This window comes from Cherax quadricarinatus, chromosome 18 (genome assembly GCF_038502225.1).
Source record: "Cherax quadricarinatus isolate ZL_2023a chromosome 18, ASM3850222v1, whole genome shotgun sequence".
NCBI lineage: Eukaryota > Metazoa > Arthropoda > Malacostraca > Decapoda > Parastacidae > Cherax > Cherax quadricarinatus.
This window is the reverse complement of record NC_091309.1, coordinates 11652934-11667836: the sequence shown is the minus strand read 5'-3', so window position 1 is coordinate 11667836 and position 14903 is coordinate 11652934. Positions and strand designations below refer to the sequence as shown.

The 14903-nt window shown below is 41.2% G+C and overlaps 1 protein-coding gene across 1 annotated transcript in view; it reads right to left on the bottom strand.

Moving 5' to 3' along the window:
- The window catches only part of LOC128689374 (uncharacterized), a 34381-nt gene extending 21278 nt beyond the window's left edge, over nucleotides 1–13103 (bottom strand). The window contains exon 1 of the mRNA XM_070086183.1: nucleotides 13053–13103. Coding sequence (XP_069942284.1) covers nucleotides 13053–13088 — 36 coding nt within the window. The 5' untranslated portion in view covers nucleotides 13089–13103. The remainder of the gene's footprint in view (nucleotides 1–13052) is intronic.
- Between the last annotated feature and the right edge of the window lie 1800 nt (nucleotides 13104–14903).

Genomic DNA, 14903 nt, shown 5'->3' with positions numbered 1-14903 from the left:
AATGTTCAAAATAACACTATTATTATTTTATTGTACTTATGAAAAGCTCTAAACCCTAACGGCAGAAAAATGTAAGAATCCAGAGAAACAGTTTAAATCTATTTCTGTCATTTTTCCCTTTCTCATCGCCACTTAATAATGGTCTAGAATGCTTCAAAACTTCGTCCGTTTTTCACATCCAATTTATGGGTTAGCTATGAAGTAAGTCGTGTGTGGAGTTCATGATTCGTTATAGAAAAGGGGAAGGGGGAGGGAGGGGAGAGAAAAAAAAACGAGTGGGGGGGGGTGAGTGCATGCGAGCAAAAGGGGGGTGGAGTTTCTTTCCATGTCAAGGTTCTAGACTAAGCTCTTACTTCTTGCCCGTGAACATGTACCTGATCAGGTCAACAGAGCGGACCATTTTGCTGACTCACTTTGAACTAATTTAACCAGCCAAAAGTAAGAAGCAGTGTCACGTCCATTATTTATGGCAACTTCTCAGTCCAAAAGCGAGGGTTATTACTACAACTGTATCTATAACTGCCATGTCATGAGGTCACACTATCAAAACTTAAAAATAGACATTTTCTCCCTGCAATATCAAAGCAAGAAAAAGGGGGAGGGGGAGAAGATAGACCCTGAGCACGTGTACAATCAGATCGCCACTCGACTTTTCCCTCCCTTCAACACCAGGCCGACACCCTCCCTCCGTCACCAGGCCGACACCCTCCCTCCGTCACCAGGCCGACACCCTCCCTCCGTCACCAGGCCGACACCCACAATATACAAGTCGTGCCGAATAGGTAAGACGCGATTTTGGCTTAAATAGCAACGCTCTTCTGTCCGAATAAGGCAAGCGAAAATTAGTGTATGCAATAATTTCGCAAATATTCTGAACTAAAAAAAATACATACAATATATATATATATATATATATATATATATATATATATATATATATATATATATATATATAATATAGGGAGGTACCACCCTAGAACTGTTCTGGGGACCCTCATCCTCAGAGAAAAGAATAAACTTGCTTCAGGGAAACTCAAGGTTCTCCCTGAAGCTGTTTGAGAATTTTCTCCTACCACCCCCTATATTTCAAGTATGTTTTATTTAAAGACAAAATACATTGGCCAAACATTCACAAAAATACAACAGAAAGTAAAACAACATAGGTAACTCAGAGCTACATCTCGAATACTTCGTCCAGCTCCCCTGCGGTGGGCCGTGTGCCCAGAATGCTGCAGGCATTTCCTCTCTGGATCGCAACACTGAGTCTCTGAAAGAGGAAGCTGGTCGCCCTGTGGTCCTTGGTTTCTATGATGAGCTTTTCACCCAGCTCTTTGAAGAACTTTAGAGCACACTTGCCCCATGCTCCAAGGGTCTCTGACCCTATTGGAATGAAGTTATAGCAAGGGGGAAGGTTTTCATATTTTCGGATCTACTGGGTCTCCATGTGGCTGGCAGCTCCACCCCCTTCCACTACGGAGTATGGCAAGTAGGTGTCTGGCAATGTGGTGGCACAGGTGTAGTCCCAGGCAATCTGCTTTCCATCCTTCCAGGGTAGCATAGTGGCTCCATCAGGACGCTTTTGACTCCCATCAGACCTCTGTACTTGGGGTTCCCGTCGAGCTGGGCAACGGGCTGTGACGAGGCTTCTCTTTATGATGTCATTGACCTCCTCATGTCTGGCATACTTCCCTTCCGCTGTGTGATACACAAGACCATGAAGTCCGAATTGATCAGCTGTCACCCTGCCGCAAATACACCTATGTTCGGTGAGGATGGGGAGCAGCTAGGCGAAGAGCAACACCAATCTGAATGGCCTGTGGGTCGAGACGGGTGCCCAGGGAGGAATTGGGAACAGCTAACAGGAAATCTCCTGAGTGTGGTGCCTTCACTGCTAGGAGACGAGCTTTGTCTCATATATACAGTGGACTCCCGCTTAACGATCACCTCCCAATGCGACCAATTATGTAAGTGTATTTATGTAAGTGCGTTTGTACGTGTATGTTTGGGGGTCTGAAATGGACTAACCTACTTCACAATATTCCTTATGGGAACAAATTCGGTCAGTACTGGCACCTGAACATACTTCTGGAGTGAAAAAAATATCGTTAACCGGGGGTCCACTGTATATATATATATATATGTATATATATATATATATGTATATATATATATATATTATATATATATATATACATATATATATATATATACATATATATATATATATACATATATATATATATATATATATATATATATATAATATGTTGTGCTGAATATGTAAAACTGGTCAATTAGCAAGAACTCATTTAAAATTAAGTCCTTTCTAAAATTTTATCTTATACATTTAAAGATATATTTTTTTCATTAATGTTAATGTAAAAATTTATAATTTTACACCAAAAGAATCTTAGAAAATTTACCTAACCTTATTATAACAAGAGCAATTTATTTTAGCCTAACCCAACTAAATATATTTTAAATACATTTACAATAATTTAGTACTAAGCAAACAATGAAATATATTTTTTTCGTTAGGTTCAGAATGATTTTGACGAAATTATTGCATACACAAATTTTCACTTGTCCTATATGGCAACATTCCTCGCCCAGCTGCCGGTGAGGGTGGACGTTTTTGCTACTCCTCTCTGACAGGCGCAAGTGCTAGCCAGGCTGTCACAATGGTGGTTGGGGTGAGACGCAGAATTAACACTGTCGGCATAGAATTACTGAGAGGTACAATTAATCAAGATTCGGCGTTGACGTTGTTGCCTCTGATTATTCGAGAGACATATGGAATCGAGGATTGCGACCTTTACGGTGTAGCCTTAAATGGAAACTACCGAATGTTCGTGAAACTGCTGTCATCACACGTGTATGAGGATCTACTTGCTCAATATCAGGATGTTGCTATCGAGGTTAACGAGGGCATCCTGGTAAAGATGGTCGATGTTTCGAGTCAATTTACGTATGTAAAGTTACGTAATGTGCCTTTCGAGGCAAATGAAGCTGACCTACGTAGTGTGTTCGGGAAGTTTGGAACTGTACACGTAGCTCAACCAGGCAAGTGGACGGCAGGGGCTTATGTGGGTTATCCGGAAGGTAGTTTTAACCTAAAGATGACTCTGAGGCAACCTATACCTTCGTATGTGTTCTTAGATGAATTTAGGACACAAATACTCGTAACTTACGCTGGCCAACGTAGAACTTGTAGACTGTGTGATGGTTATGATCACATAGCGGCTGAATGTGTGCGGCGGAGGACTGGCCAGGGAATACCAAGAAGTGACATTACGAGGCGAGGACCTACAGTGACAGATCAGAACCGCCAGGATGGACGTAGGCGTGGTCGGTTGTGGAGTGAGGAAGTGGAGGAAATGCAACGTGAGGTGGAGCATGAGGGTGCAGTGCAGCAATTGAGTGCGTCTGATGAGGATGTGATTCACGAGGCGGACAAGGACGTACCAAATGACGTTGAAATTGACGTAGTGCTTGAGACAGTTTTGCAGGAGATGTTCCCTAAATCGGAGGAAGCCTTGACAGAGGTAACGACGGGAGACCAGGTACAGGGACAAGGGGAAGCATGCGGGTCTGAAGAAAGGAATGTAATGTCGGCTTGGCCAAGTAGTGAGAAGGGGAATGAGGTGATAGAGGTGGAGGTGCACAATGAGGAAGGTCAGGAGACTAGCATGGCGGAAGAGGAAGTGTCGAGGAAGCGGGCAGCTGTCACTTCTGACTCGGATGACGTCCTCACTCCAGCACAAAGACCAGGGAAAAAGGCGGGGATTGAAGGTGTGTGTAGAGGCACAGAGAAAAAGAAACGCCAGCAAGGGGTTAGGAGTGGAGGGGATGGGGTGAGTGCCAAGGACGGTGTGTATGAGGTTACTGGACAGCGGAAAAATGTGGTGGGGAAAAGTGGGTGGAAAACGTAAGCAGGCCTAAGGTGTATGACAATTAATGTTAATGGTTTATGTAAGAGTGGTAAGTGTGTATGGTTGCGAGGACTGCTGTATCGTTATAAGGTAGATGTTGTCTTTATACAAGAGCATAACTTGAAAATAGGAAAATTGCTGGAGGTGGATGGATATAGGGCTTTTGTAACTCCAACGACACGTTTAAAAGGTGGAGTAGGTGTTTTAATTCGAGAGGCAAGCCCGTTTGTTTTGCAAAGGTTTGAGGGGGGGGGTGAGGGAAGAATAATGAGAGTGGACGGGTGGTGGATGCGTGAACGCGTGTCCTTTGTTGGAGTGTATGCTCCGGCGGAGAATGATGCGAGGGTAAAATCGGCTTTTGTAAGGGATGATCTGGTGTATTTCTTGAGAGCACTGCCCAGGGTTGCATTGATTGGGGGAGATTGGAATTGTATAATACGGAGATTTGATGCGATGCCAGCGGGGGCAGGATATTTTTCAAACGTGTTGCGAGACCTGTGTAGAGATATTGGGGTACGAGATGCATTTTGGGGTGGAATAGGTGAAGTGCAACATACGTACGTAAGGAGGGAATACGCAGCTAGACTGGATAGGATCTATATAACGCAAGGGGTTTCAGTGGAGTCTTTTAACACTATAGAAGCAATTTATTCAGATCACAGGGCAGTGGTGGTGGGGGTAGCATGGGACTCGTTAGTGAAACGGTTTGAAAGCTACTGGAAATTAAACACGCGACTCCTTGAGGATGAGGAAGTGGAGGAGGGGTTTGCTTCGCTGTGGAGGAAGCTAAGTGAGGAGGCAAAAAGGGTTGATAATGTTGTACGTTGGTGGGACAGTGTGGCCAAGGAGAGGATTCGTAGGTTTTACGTGGGTGAGGGGAAGCGGATAAATCGACTGAAGTATGGATTAACAAATTATTTGGAAAGTAGAATAGGATACTATCATGAACAAGGAGTAGTGGGAGGGGTATTCCAAACAGAGGCAATAGATGATCTGAAGAGCAGGATAAGAGAGGTGCAGGAGGAGAGATTTCATGCGGTGCGGGTGCAGGCGGGTGTGGAGGAAGTGCTTTGGGGGGATAAGCCATCGGCATGTGTGTTGAGGAGACAACAGCAGAGGAGGACAGCGACCACAATAGCAGATTTGGAAGTGCACACTGAGGTGAAAGGGTTTAGGGAGGGGCAGGTGTTAAAAACAACGGAGGTGATGAGTATATTCGCGGATGCGTGGTATGGGCATTATTGGAAAAGTAAAGGAGTTAATAGAGAGGATCTTGATGGGGTGTGTGCTGTAGAGCCCGTAGCTCTGGGGAGTAAGGACAGGGAAGCTTTGGGTGGGGAGATTGAAGAGGGGGAGATATGGAGAGCGCTTGTAGACATGTGCAGAGGCAAAGCACCAGGTATTGATGGACTACCAAGTGAATTTTACTTAAAACATTGGGATCTGTTAAGGGATTTTTTAGTAACGCTGTTCAACAGAATGAAAGAGGGGGGGGAATTGGGCGAGAAGCAAAGTACAGGGGTCGTAGTGCTTGTGCCCAAGGGTAAGGGGCAGAGTACACTTAAGGATTACAGGGCGATTACTCTCATGTGTGCGGACTATAAATTGTTCGCGAAGATTTTGGGGAATAGGTTAAAATGTGTGGTGGGACGTGTAGTTTCAAAAGGTCAACTAGGGTTGCCAGGACGGTCGATGGTCATGGGGCACGGAATTCTAAAGGGGTTTGTTGAGAGTTTTGAGGGGACGCAGGAAGGAGGGGGTATGGTGGCGATTGATTGGCAGGGTGCTTATGATCAGGTGGAAAGGGAGGGTTTAAGACAGATCCTTAACAAACAAGGTTTTGGGGATGAGATTGTGGGGTGGGTTGAAACGTTGTATAAAGGGGCAAAAGCGAGAATTCAGATCAATGGACGTGTGGGAGGTGTGGTGAACATGGATAGGGGCTTGAGGCAGGGTTGCCCGCTATCACAGTTATTATTCGCATGTGTGCAAGATCCATTTTATAGGTTGGTTGAGACCAGAGTGTGTGGTGGGGAGGGGTCGAGGGAGGGCTTGATTAGGCATCATGTGGTAGGTTACGTGGATGACACGACACTCCTAGTCCGGAAGGGAACAAGATTGGGAGAGTTGGGAGGGGTGGTTGGCATGTTTGGAGGGGCGACAGGCATGACGGTAAACGTTGAGAAAACAAAGATCATGGGGCTAGGGGAGTGGAGAGACAGAGTTGATTGGGACTGTGATGTGGTGAGAAGGCAGGAAGGTCAGTTATTAATATGTGGCATTTCGTATAGAGCGACCATACGGGAGGCTAGGGAGGCGAATTCGTTGAGAATGGTGGAACGCGTGGAACATCGGTTGGGGATGTTGCGGTCTTATCACTTGACATTGTTGCAACGGGCGATTGTTATTAACGTATTGCTGTACAGTAAGGTATGGTATGTAGCAGCAGTTTTTCCATTGCTGAGAGCTGACATTACTCGTATCCTTAGAAGTGTTTTTAGGTTCTTATGGGGCTCAGGATGTGAATGGATGAAGAGGGAGGTGGTGACTTTGCCGGTGAGGAAGGGAGGTTTAGGTCTGTTGGACCTGGGAAGGAGGGTGAAATGCATTTTTGTCAGGTGGGAGTGGAAAAGATTAGGGGGACAGAGGGGGACATGCATGCAAAGGTTACATGATATTTTGAGGGGAATGTATGTGGGTGGGGAATGGAGGGAGTGTGAGATTTTGTTGAGGGCACTTTTGTGGGCGCGCGAGCCAGACAAATTAAAGGTGAGGGATTTATATCGAATATTGAGGGTAGAGGAGACGGCCCCAGTTGAGGGGCTGTTCCCGATGTATGCATGGGGAGCTATATGGAGTCTGTTCGGTAAACTAAAGTTAGGGCCCAGGGTGCGAGAGATCATGTTTAAATTTTTACATGGGATTCTGCCTACTGGATCAGTCCTCAGAAACAGACGTGTGGTAGAGGAGGGTTGGTGTGGGTTATGTGGGGAGTTGGAAACAGCCTATCACGTGGTATACTTTTGCGATTTTTTGGGGAGTGTGAGGGAATGGCTGGGGAAAGTGGTCAGGAGGATAGGAGGAACTGGGGTGTCAGTGTTGAGAGCGCTGAGTCTTGATATAGGGGGGGTGGGGGAGAATGTGGCACGGGGAGTAGCTTATATCATGGTGGATTTCGTGTACATATCGTGGGGAATGAGAGGGGTGGATAATGGGGAGACGAGGAAAAGAGTTTTAGCGAGGATTTTTTGTAGGACAATGAATAGGAATCGGGGAATTTATGGGAGGAGATGGGAGGGAGCTTTCACTGAGGGTTACAGGTCCATAACTGTTGGGGAGTTGCTAGAGTTGTGAGGGGGGGGGGGAAGTGGGTTTAGATTGTTGTGTAAAGCATTAGATAAAAAAACGGGGGGGTACCAAACGGGCTTGCCAAACGAAAGATGTTGGTTTGGTGTGCATGTGCGTGAGGGAGTGATAAGTGCAAGAGAGAACGATTGTGTGTAATTGGGGTGTGCATGGGAGTGCTGAGTTCATGCATTCTTAGTAGTCATTTAAAAAAAAAAAAAAAAAAAAAAAAAAAAAAAAAAAAAAAACCCAACTAAATATATTTTAAATACATTTACAATAATTTAGTACTAAGCAAACAATGAAATATATTTTTTTCGTTAGGTTCAGAATGATTTTGACGAAATTATTGCATACACAAATTTTCACTTGTCCTATATGGCAAGATGAGTGTTGCTATTCAAGCCAAGATCGCAAGTTCTGCCTATTCGGCACGACATACATACATATATATACATATATATATATATACATATATATATATACATATATATATATACATATATATATATACATATATATATATACATATATATATATACATATATATATATATACATATATATATATACATATATATATATACATATATATATATACATATAATATATATACATATATATATATATATATATATATATATACATACATACACATACTATATATCATTTTGTTTATTAAATTACTGTTAACTTATCTAAAACAAATTTTCACTTGCCCTATTTGGCAAGAAGTACATTGCTATTTAAGCCAAAATCACAATTTTACTTATTCGGCACATACATATTTTTTAACGTGTTGGCCGTTTCCCACCGAGGCAGGGCAACCCAAAAAGGAAAAAAAAAGTTAAGAAAAAACTTTCATGATTCAACATTTTCACCATCACTCATACATAATCACTGTCTTTGCAGAGGCGCTCATATACAACAGTTTAGATGTCCCTCCAATATACAGTGGACCCCCAGTTAACGATATTTTTTCACTCCAGAAGTATGTTCAGGTGCCAGTACTGACCGAATTTGTTCCCATAAGGAATATTGTGAAGTAGATTAGTCCCCAAACATACACGTACAAACGCACTTACATAAATACACTTACATAATTGGTCGCATTCGGAGGTGATCGTTATGCGGGGGTCCACTGTATAAACATATACATATATAAAATCACTCATTAGCCGGTAGTCATCTTCAAGAGCTGAACAGATACCTAAAGTGGGTGCTGGATCAGCCGGGCTGTGGTTTGTACGTTGGACTACGTGCGGACAGCAGTAACAGCCTCATTGATCAGGCCCTGATCCACACGAGGCCTGGTCGTGGGGGCATTGATCCCCGGAATACCCCCCAGGTAGTACTGTGCATATAATTTTTGGCCAAGGCCACTATACAGTAGCCTCAGCCTTGATTTGTATGTAGTGTGCCAGCTACCTGCACAGTACCATAACACTCGAGTGAAAGACATAGAAATAAAAAATAAACCCAGGGAAAGGCTAGGGAACAAAAACAAGAATGAACACTGCAGGAAACATTCTGGTCTGTACTAGGCAGGTATAAGTCACCTACCCATCCACACTCGTGTACCTGTCCAACTTATATTTGGAGAGGTACATCAATGGGTGTAGGTGAGACCTGACTAGCATGGGCGAGTTGGCCTACTGCTGCATTCATTCGTTCCTGTGCTCACTGTACCAGTGCCCGTCACGGTTTATTTTAATTTCCTTACGCACTTCTCACTCAAGTACAGTATAGTACTGTGCAGATTTGGGATTAATGGACATAACCAGAAATTATATGTATTTTACATTAACATCCATGGACTTGAACTATTCAGCATTCCGCCAGAGGCTATCAGAAATATGGCCATGCCGAATGTACAAGTTTTCAATTCAAGAGAAAACTCAAATGGTATCTCTGCCAAGTGCCAGATCAACCAGGCTGTGAAGGCTACCATATGTGGGCCAGTAGCTGTCATGAACAACTGCCTGGTTGCCCAGGCAAGCATAAGATAAGCCTGCCCCATGGCCAGGCTGCAAGAGTGGAACACTCCTGAAACCAGTCACAGTATCAAGTTTACATTTGACCAGCAGCCGGGTGCCCAAGCATCAACAGATATTTAATCGTTTTTGCCCAACATACTGTACTCCTTTATTTTCAATCTGCATATTTGTATTTTAAGTATTATTTTTTTTATACAATAGCATGTTTATTCAACCTAACCTATAACTAGGCACCACCCAATTACCATGTTAACAGCTTTTAATATTTACCTTGTTGCAGGGGCTGCAAAACATTTCCATAATTTATATTAATTTTTATTTCAAAATTTCTGAATATCTGCTTTCATACACTCCATATAACAAACACTTTATACAAAGATGATGAGAGAACTTAACCTAGAATATGGTATCCACAAATTAATACAGCTAAATGGTCTGTCTATATCCATCTTGCCAAACTTACTAGTAATTTACTCGGAACTTCTAATGCAGATCACTAGAAAAGTCGGCTGCTGTAATACTTACTCTAAATACTATTTTAGGAATTATAAAAGTCTTGGACATATGATTCACATGTAAAAAAATCAATGGACTCAAAAAATCAGCAGTACAAACGATCAACCAGTCTACTGCCAGACAACACTCCCCCAAAACCCATTTAATATACAAAAAATTCACTCATACTACCATTCATACTACATATACAGGCAACAAGCATAATATTAGACACAAAAATCCGATATTCTCCGTGTTCGGCTTAATCTCTGAAAACTACGTACATGCATAAAAGGACCTAAAATCTGGAACACACTACCTGAAAACTTAAGTCTCTCCCTCTCTCTCTTAGTCAGCCACTTCAAAGCAACTGTAAACACCTTAATGTGATTCTAACAACAATTTTTTCAGCCTGTATCATCCCTGTCCATCTCATGTGCCTAGTTTCATCCTTAATATACCACTGATTATTTTTTACCGAATTATTAAATACTTCCAGTATTTTAAAAACTATGTATGTATTCTTATTCTTGTATACCTGTAATCATAATTTAGTTTTAAGGCTGAGTGAAATGCTTTGGATAACAAGGGGCTTTCTATAGTTATACATATCAATCACCCTTCAAGTTCAAATTCATGTATTTCTTTGCAAGTAGTACATTGAGATTATATTTTTATAATGATGGGTTGCAGTGCCTTGGCATTATGGGCTTACTTAATTTAATAGCTTACTGACTACTTATCACTAACCAAATTATCATAGTTGTACAGCAGTTCTATTAATAATAAGTGAATCTAATTTATACTAACCCTAATTGTATAATATAGTGTACTCCACCTTATAAAGTTTGTTTTATTGAAGATGCATACACTTAAAGCTTAGTGCTGAATGTGTGTGTAGGTCTTTATTTAGTTAAGCCAAAGCTTTTATTTAGGTTTTGCATTATTTTTTTTACAATGGTCTTCTAAGCACTGATGAAAAAAAAATAAATAAAAGGTAGTTGTACTATGCAAATTTAACCTAGGCTAATACAAAAGGTCAATGTGACATTTCATTGCAAGAATTTATATTCTGAATTGAATAAATAGATTGCCTACATTCAAGACTGTGCCTCAGTGACAAAGAACCCACCCATTTCTTGATTAAACAATAACATTGTCTTGACAAAATATGTTACAATATATGTGATAAACCTAAGTTTTACCGCAAAATATGTATTTCTTAGCCTGATTTTTTTTTAGGAATGTAAAGTACCACTATAGTTTAGACACAATACAAGTTACACTGTCATAAGCTATCACTTAACATCTGAATATACTGTGTATAGCATGTATTATTACACTACAAAAGACAAATTAACCCCGAGGGCTAATATTGCTGAATAACAAAAAAGTCAGTGTGGCTTACTTCCATCAAGGTTCTATGGTCCTCTTTCCCAGTTCCCACAACAGTCTGCTAATACCTAAGTACCTATCGTACTTACTGCTTGGCAAGGTATCCGGTGAAGTTACTGGATTTATGAGTCAGTGACATTGGCAAGTTGTCTTTTTATGTAAATGATCCAAAGAAAATTACATGTATAGACTACTGTACTTGGTTCCATAACCTCCCAATATATAATAGTAATATCGATGTTTTAAGAAACTTTGAAACCTGCTAAAATAAACTAAAATTACAGCTAAAAAGTATTTTTGCCATCCTGTACAAGTGTGTCCAGTTAATGCTTGCTCTAACCTTGTAAAATGGTACTTATCAGAAAAGACCACAATGCTCAACAAAATTTCAAATACTGATGAAGCAGACATTCCAACTCCCTTGATTATTTTTTAAATGTCGACTCAAGTGTTAGCACTTTCAGCTTGCAAATGAAGGACCTGGATTTCCTAAAGGTATTCTGGCAGTTATCGAGTTTTCAAATCCAATGTTAGCAAGATCTAGGAAGCAGCTCTGGTGTCTCATAATACAGTCACTTATTCAAAATTAATTTGGGATTATTTTAGGTTAGGTTAGGCTATGCTAGGTTAGTGACTTAATAATTTTACTAAATTTATATATGAAGAACTCTTCATCGGTAGGAAAAAAACCAGACTTCAGCAAAGGTTAACACTATTCAGTTTACATTTTACAATACAAACCTATTTTACCATGGAATAAGTACTTATGAAAACTTATTTTGGAAAAACCTAGCAAAAATAGCACATTTATCTTGGTTGTGCATCATAAGCTAATACTGCTTAGCTAATAAATACTAAGCTAATCAATGCTTACTGATGGCAGAGTAAGGTTAAGTTGGGTTATGTGGATTTTATTAGGTTAAGCTTCCAACTTGCACAATACTTGGTAAAGTTGGTTAGACCACTGGCATCCTTCCTAACACCTGTTGCCCTTGTTCACATAGCAGTAAGAAGGTAACAGTGAGTTAAGTTAGGTGAATTGTGGGTTGCATCCTGGGAAGAGAATTAAAGGACCCCCGGTGAACATAGTACCCACCTACTTGGGTAGGTAAGTTTGTTTAGGTACAAGTACACCAGTTCAATTATCACATAGTATTATTATTACAATCAAAACTAAGCACCAAACCCACAAGGGTCATACAGCACTGCATTATACATAGTAGCATGTGTAAATTACCTAGGATAAGCCAAAAAAGTCAGTGACTTTTTGCATTGGTGTCCACACTGAATGGATTTCTTGAGTTATCCTGGGTTACTAGCACTCCAAGTTAATAATTAAAAAAAATCTTCAACGTATTGTGAATATACTTTATTCCGGGGTAGCTTTAAACTAATATATAGTTATACAGAGCAGTTATGGCCTCGGAGGGCTACCCAAATACCTTTTTCTTCTTTGTTAGGTCTATTCAAGTATAGGTATACAATTAGTTACATAAATTATCATACATAGCAGCACATGTGTAATTACCCAGGATAACCTTCAAAAAAAAAATCAAGTGACTTGTTTCCACTAGCACATTACTGTGGTAATCCTTTTGGTTTTAAAAGGCTGGTTAATCCTAAAATGGATCATTATCCGAGAGAGTAGTGTCAGGAGACACCTATCCTGTTTCCTGACCATAAAAACACACGCTAACCTTTTCCACGTATCTGATTACAAGGAAAACAGTGAAGGCTTTAAACCCTACTGGGCACTGCACTAACGAACCTCAATTTATGTTTTACCAAGTTCTCTACGACTACAGGATTAACCACGAGTGTAACAGATGATACGGGGATGTACTGGTGTTTATATGTCAGTGTAAAGTTGTGTTGCGGCTGCCACTGACCAGCAGGACGAATTTCCTGTGCTCTTTGTCAGCCATGAGGGTCGGGGAGGGTAAAATGTCTTGAGGTCTTAACAACGAGGTGGCCGCCACTCGCCGCTCTCTGATGCCTGCACAAAGATAGTCAAGCCGTTAAATAGTTTATGATAATAATGTTGATCGCACTTACTTAGTGCAGAGTACCAGAGTGTCAAGCAACACCACCTCCCTCACCACTTGCGGTTCATACACTGAGTACATCGTGACGTCACAAGGTGAGCAGAGAATGGACGCGCTGTTTAAGTTACACACTCTCACCAGACAAGAACTATTCATTAATAATACTTCCTGTGGTTTGTTATTTGCTGCTCACTTAATCATGCCAGATAACAGTCAGTTGTGGTCGCATAAAATAAAGAGAACCACTCTAACCAATGTCTTTATTCAATATGGCCACATAGTTTATTTGAGGGTTGGTAACTTAAACTAAGATTTCAGAGGTCGCTAAGCGGGCATTTGCTTTGGGTACTTCACTTTTACAATTTCATATTACATACTATTATCTTAATTAAATCTGCTCTCTCTAACTTAATGTAGTTTGAGCATTACAGGCTTTATATAAATAACAGGTAAGACTGAAGGCACTATCGACAGAAATTTCAGTGTTAATCATATCCGGTTTCCTTTCAAGGAAATAAATTCTCAATTTTAGTTAATGTGAGATGCTAACTTGTAGTTTTTTGGTTTATAGATAAAATTAACTGCACAATGTTGTATATTTGATGTATGATAGTTATTTGGCATTTATTTTAAGAGTTACAAATGGAAGTTGAAATTTATAAACCTGACCTAAGGCGATATAAGACAAATGACTCACAGGAGGAGAATTCGCGCATTTCATTACTCTGTGCACGGCAAATCTTTGTTACAACGTTTCGCTCTGGACAGAGCTTTACCAAGCTCTACTGAGGGCAGAACGTCACCAATAAAAAATTTACTATGCACACGTGTGTTTCTACCATATTTATCGGAAATAATTCTCAATGTTTTAGATAAAATATATATAATGTACTCTACATGGGAGCCGGGAACACCCATATGCCCTTGTTGCCTTGTCCACCATTGTGAGGGCTTGGTATGTTATGTATTGTGTATAATGCCTCAATGGGTAGAGCACTCAGCTGAGTGTCCGGGGTTCGATCCCCGGCACCGGGGGAAACATTGGCTGTAAGTAAATTTATTTAGGTTTACCTGGAGAGGGTTTCGGGGGTCAACGCCCCCGCTGCCCGGTCTGCGACCAGGCCTCATGGTGGATCAGGGTCTGATCAACCAGGCTGTTACTGCTGGCAGAGGTAGACAAATACAATTACACAAATTATCATAACAAGTAATGTGTAAATTACGTAGGGTAACCCAAAACAAGTGACTTATTTCTATCGGGGTCCTTGTAGAGAACTACACTTACTGCCCCTGTTTATCTAGCAGTAAGTAGGTACCTGGGTATTAATCGACTGGTGTGGGTCGCATCCTGGGACAAAACCGACCTAATTTCCCCGAAATGCTCTGCACAACAAGTGGCTTTCTATATATTAGTATTTCATTGATGTCAGCTAGGTCAGTATACCTTATACATGTACTTGTAGAAATAAAGATATTATATGTCAAAAGCGTCCTGATGGAGCCTCTATGCTACCCTGGACGGATGGTAAGCAGATTGCCTGGGACTACACCTGTGCCGCCACATTGGCAGACACCTACTTGCCATACTCGTAGCTGAAGGGGGTGGAGCTGCCAGCCACAGGGAGACCCAGAAGACCCGCAAATATGAAGGCCTTCCCCCTTGCTATAACTTCATCCCAGTAGGGTCGGAGACCC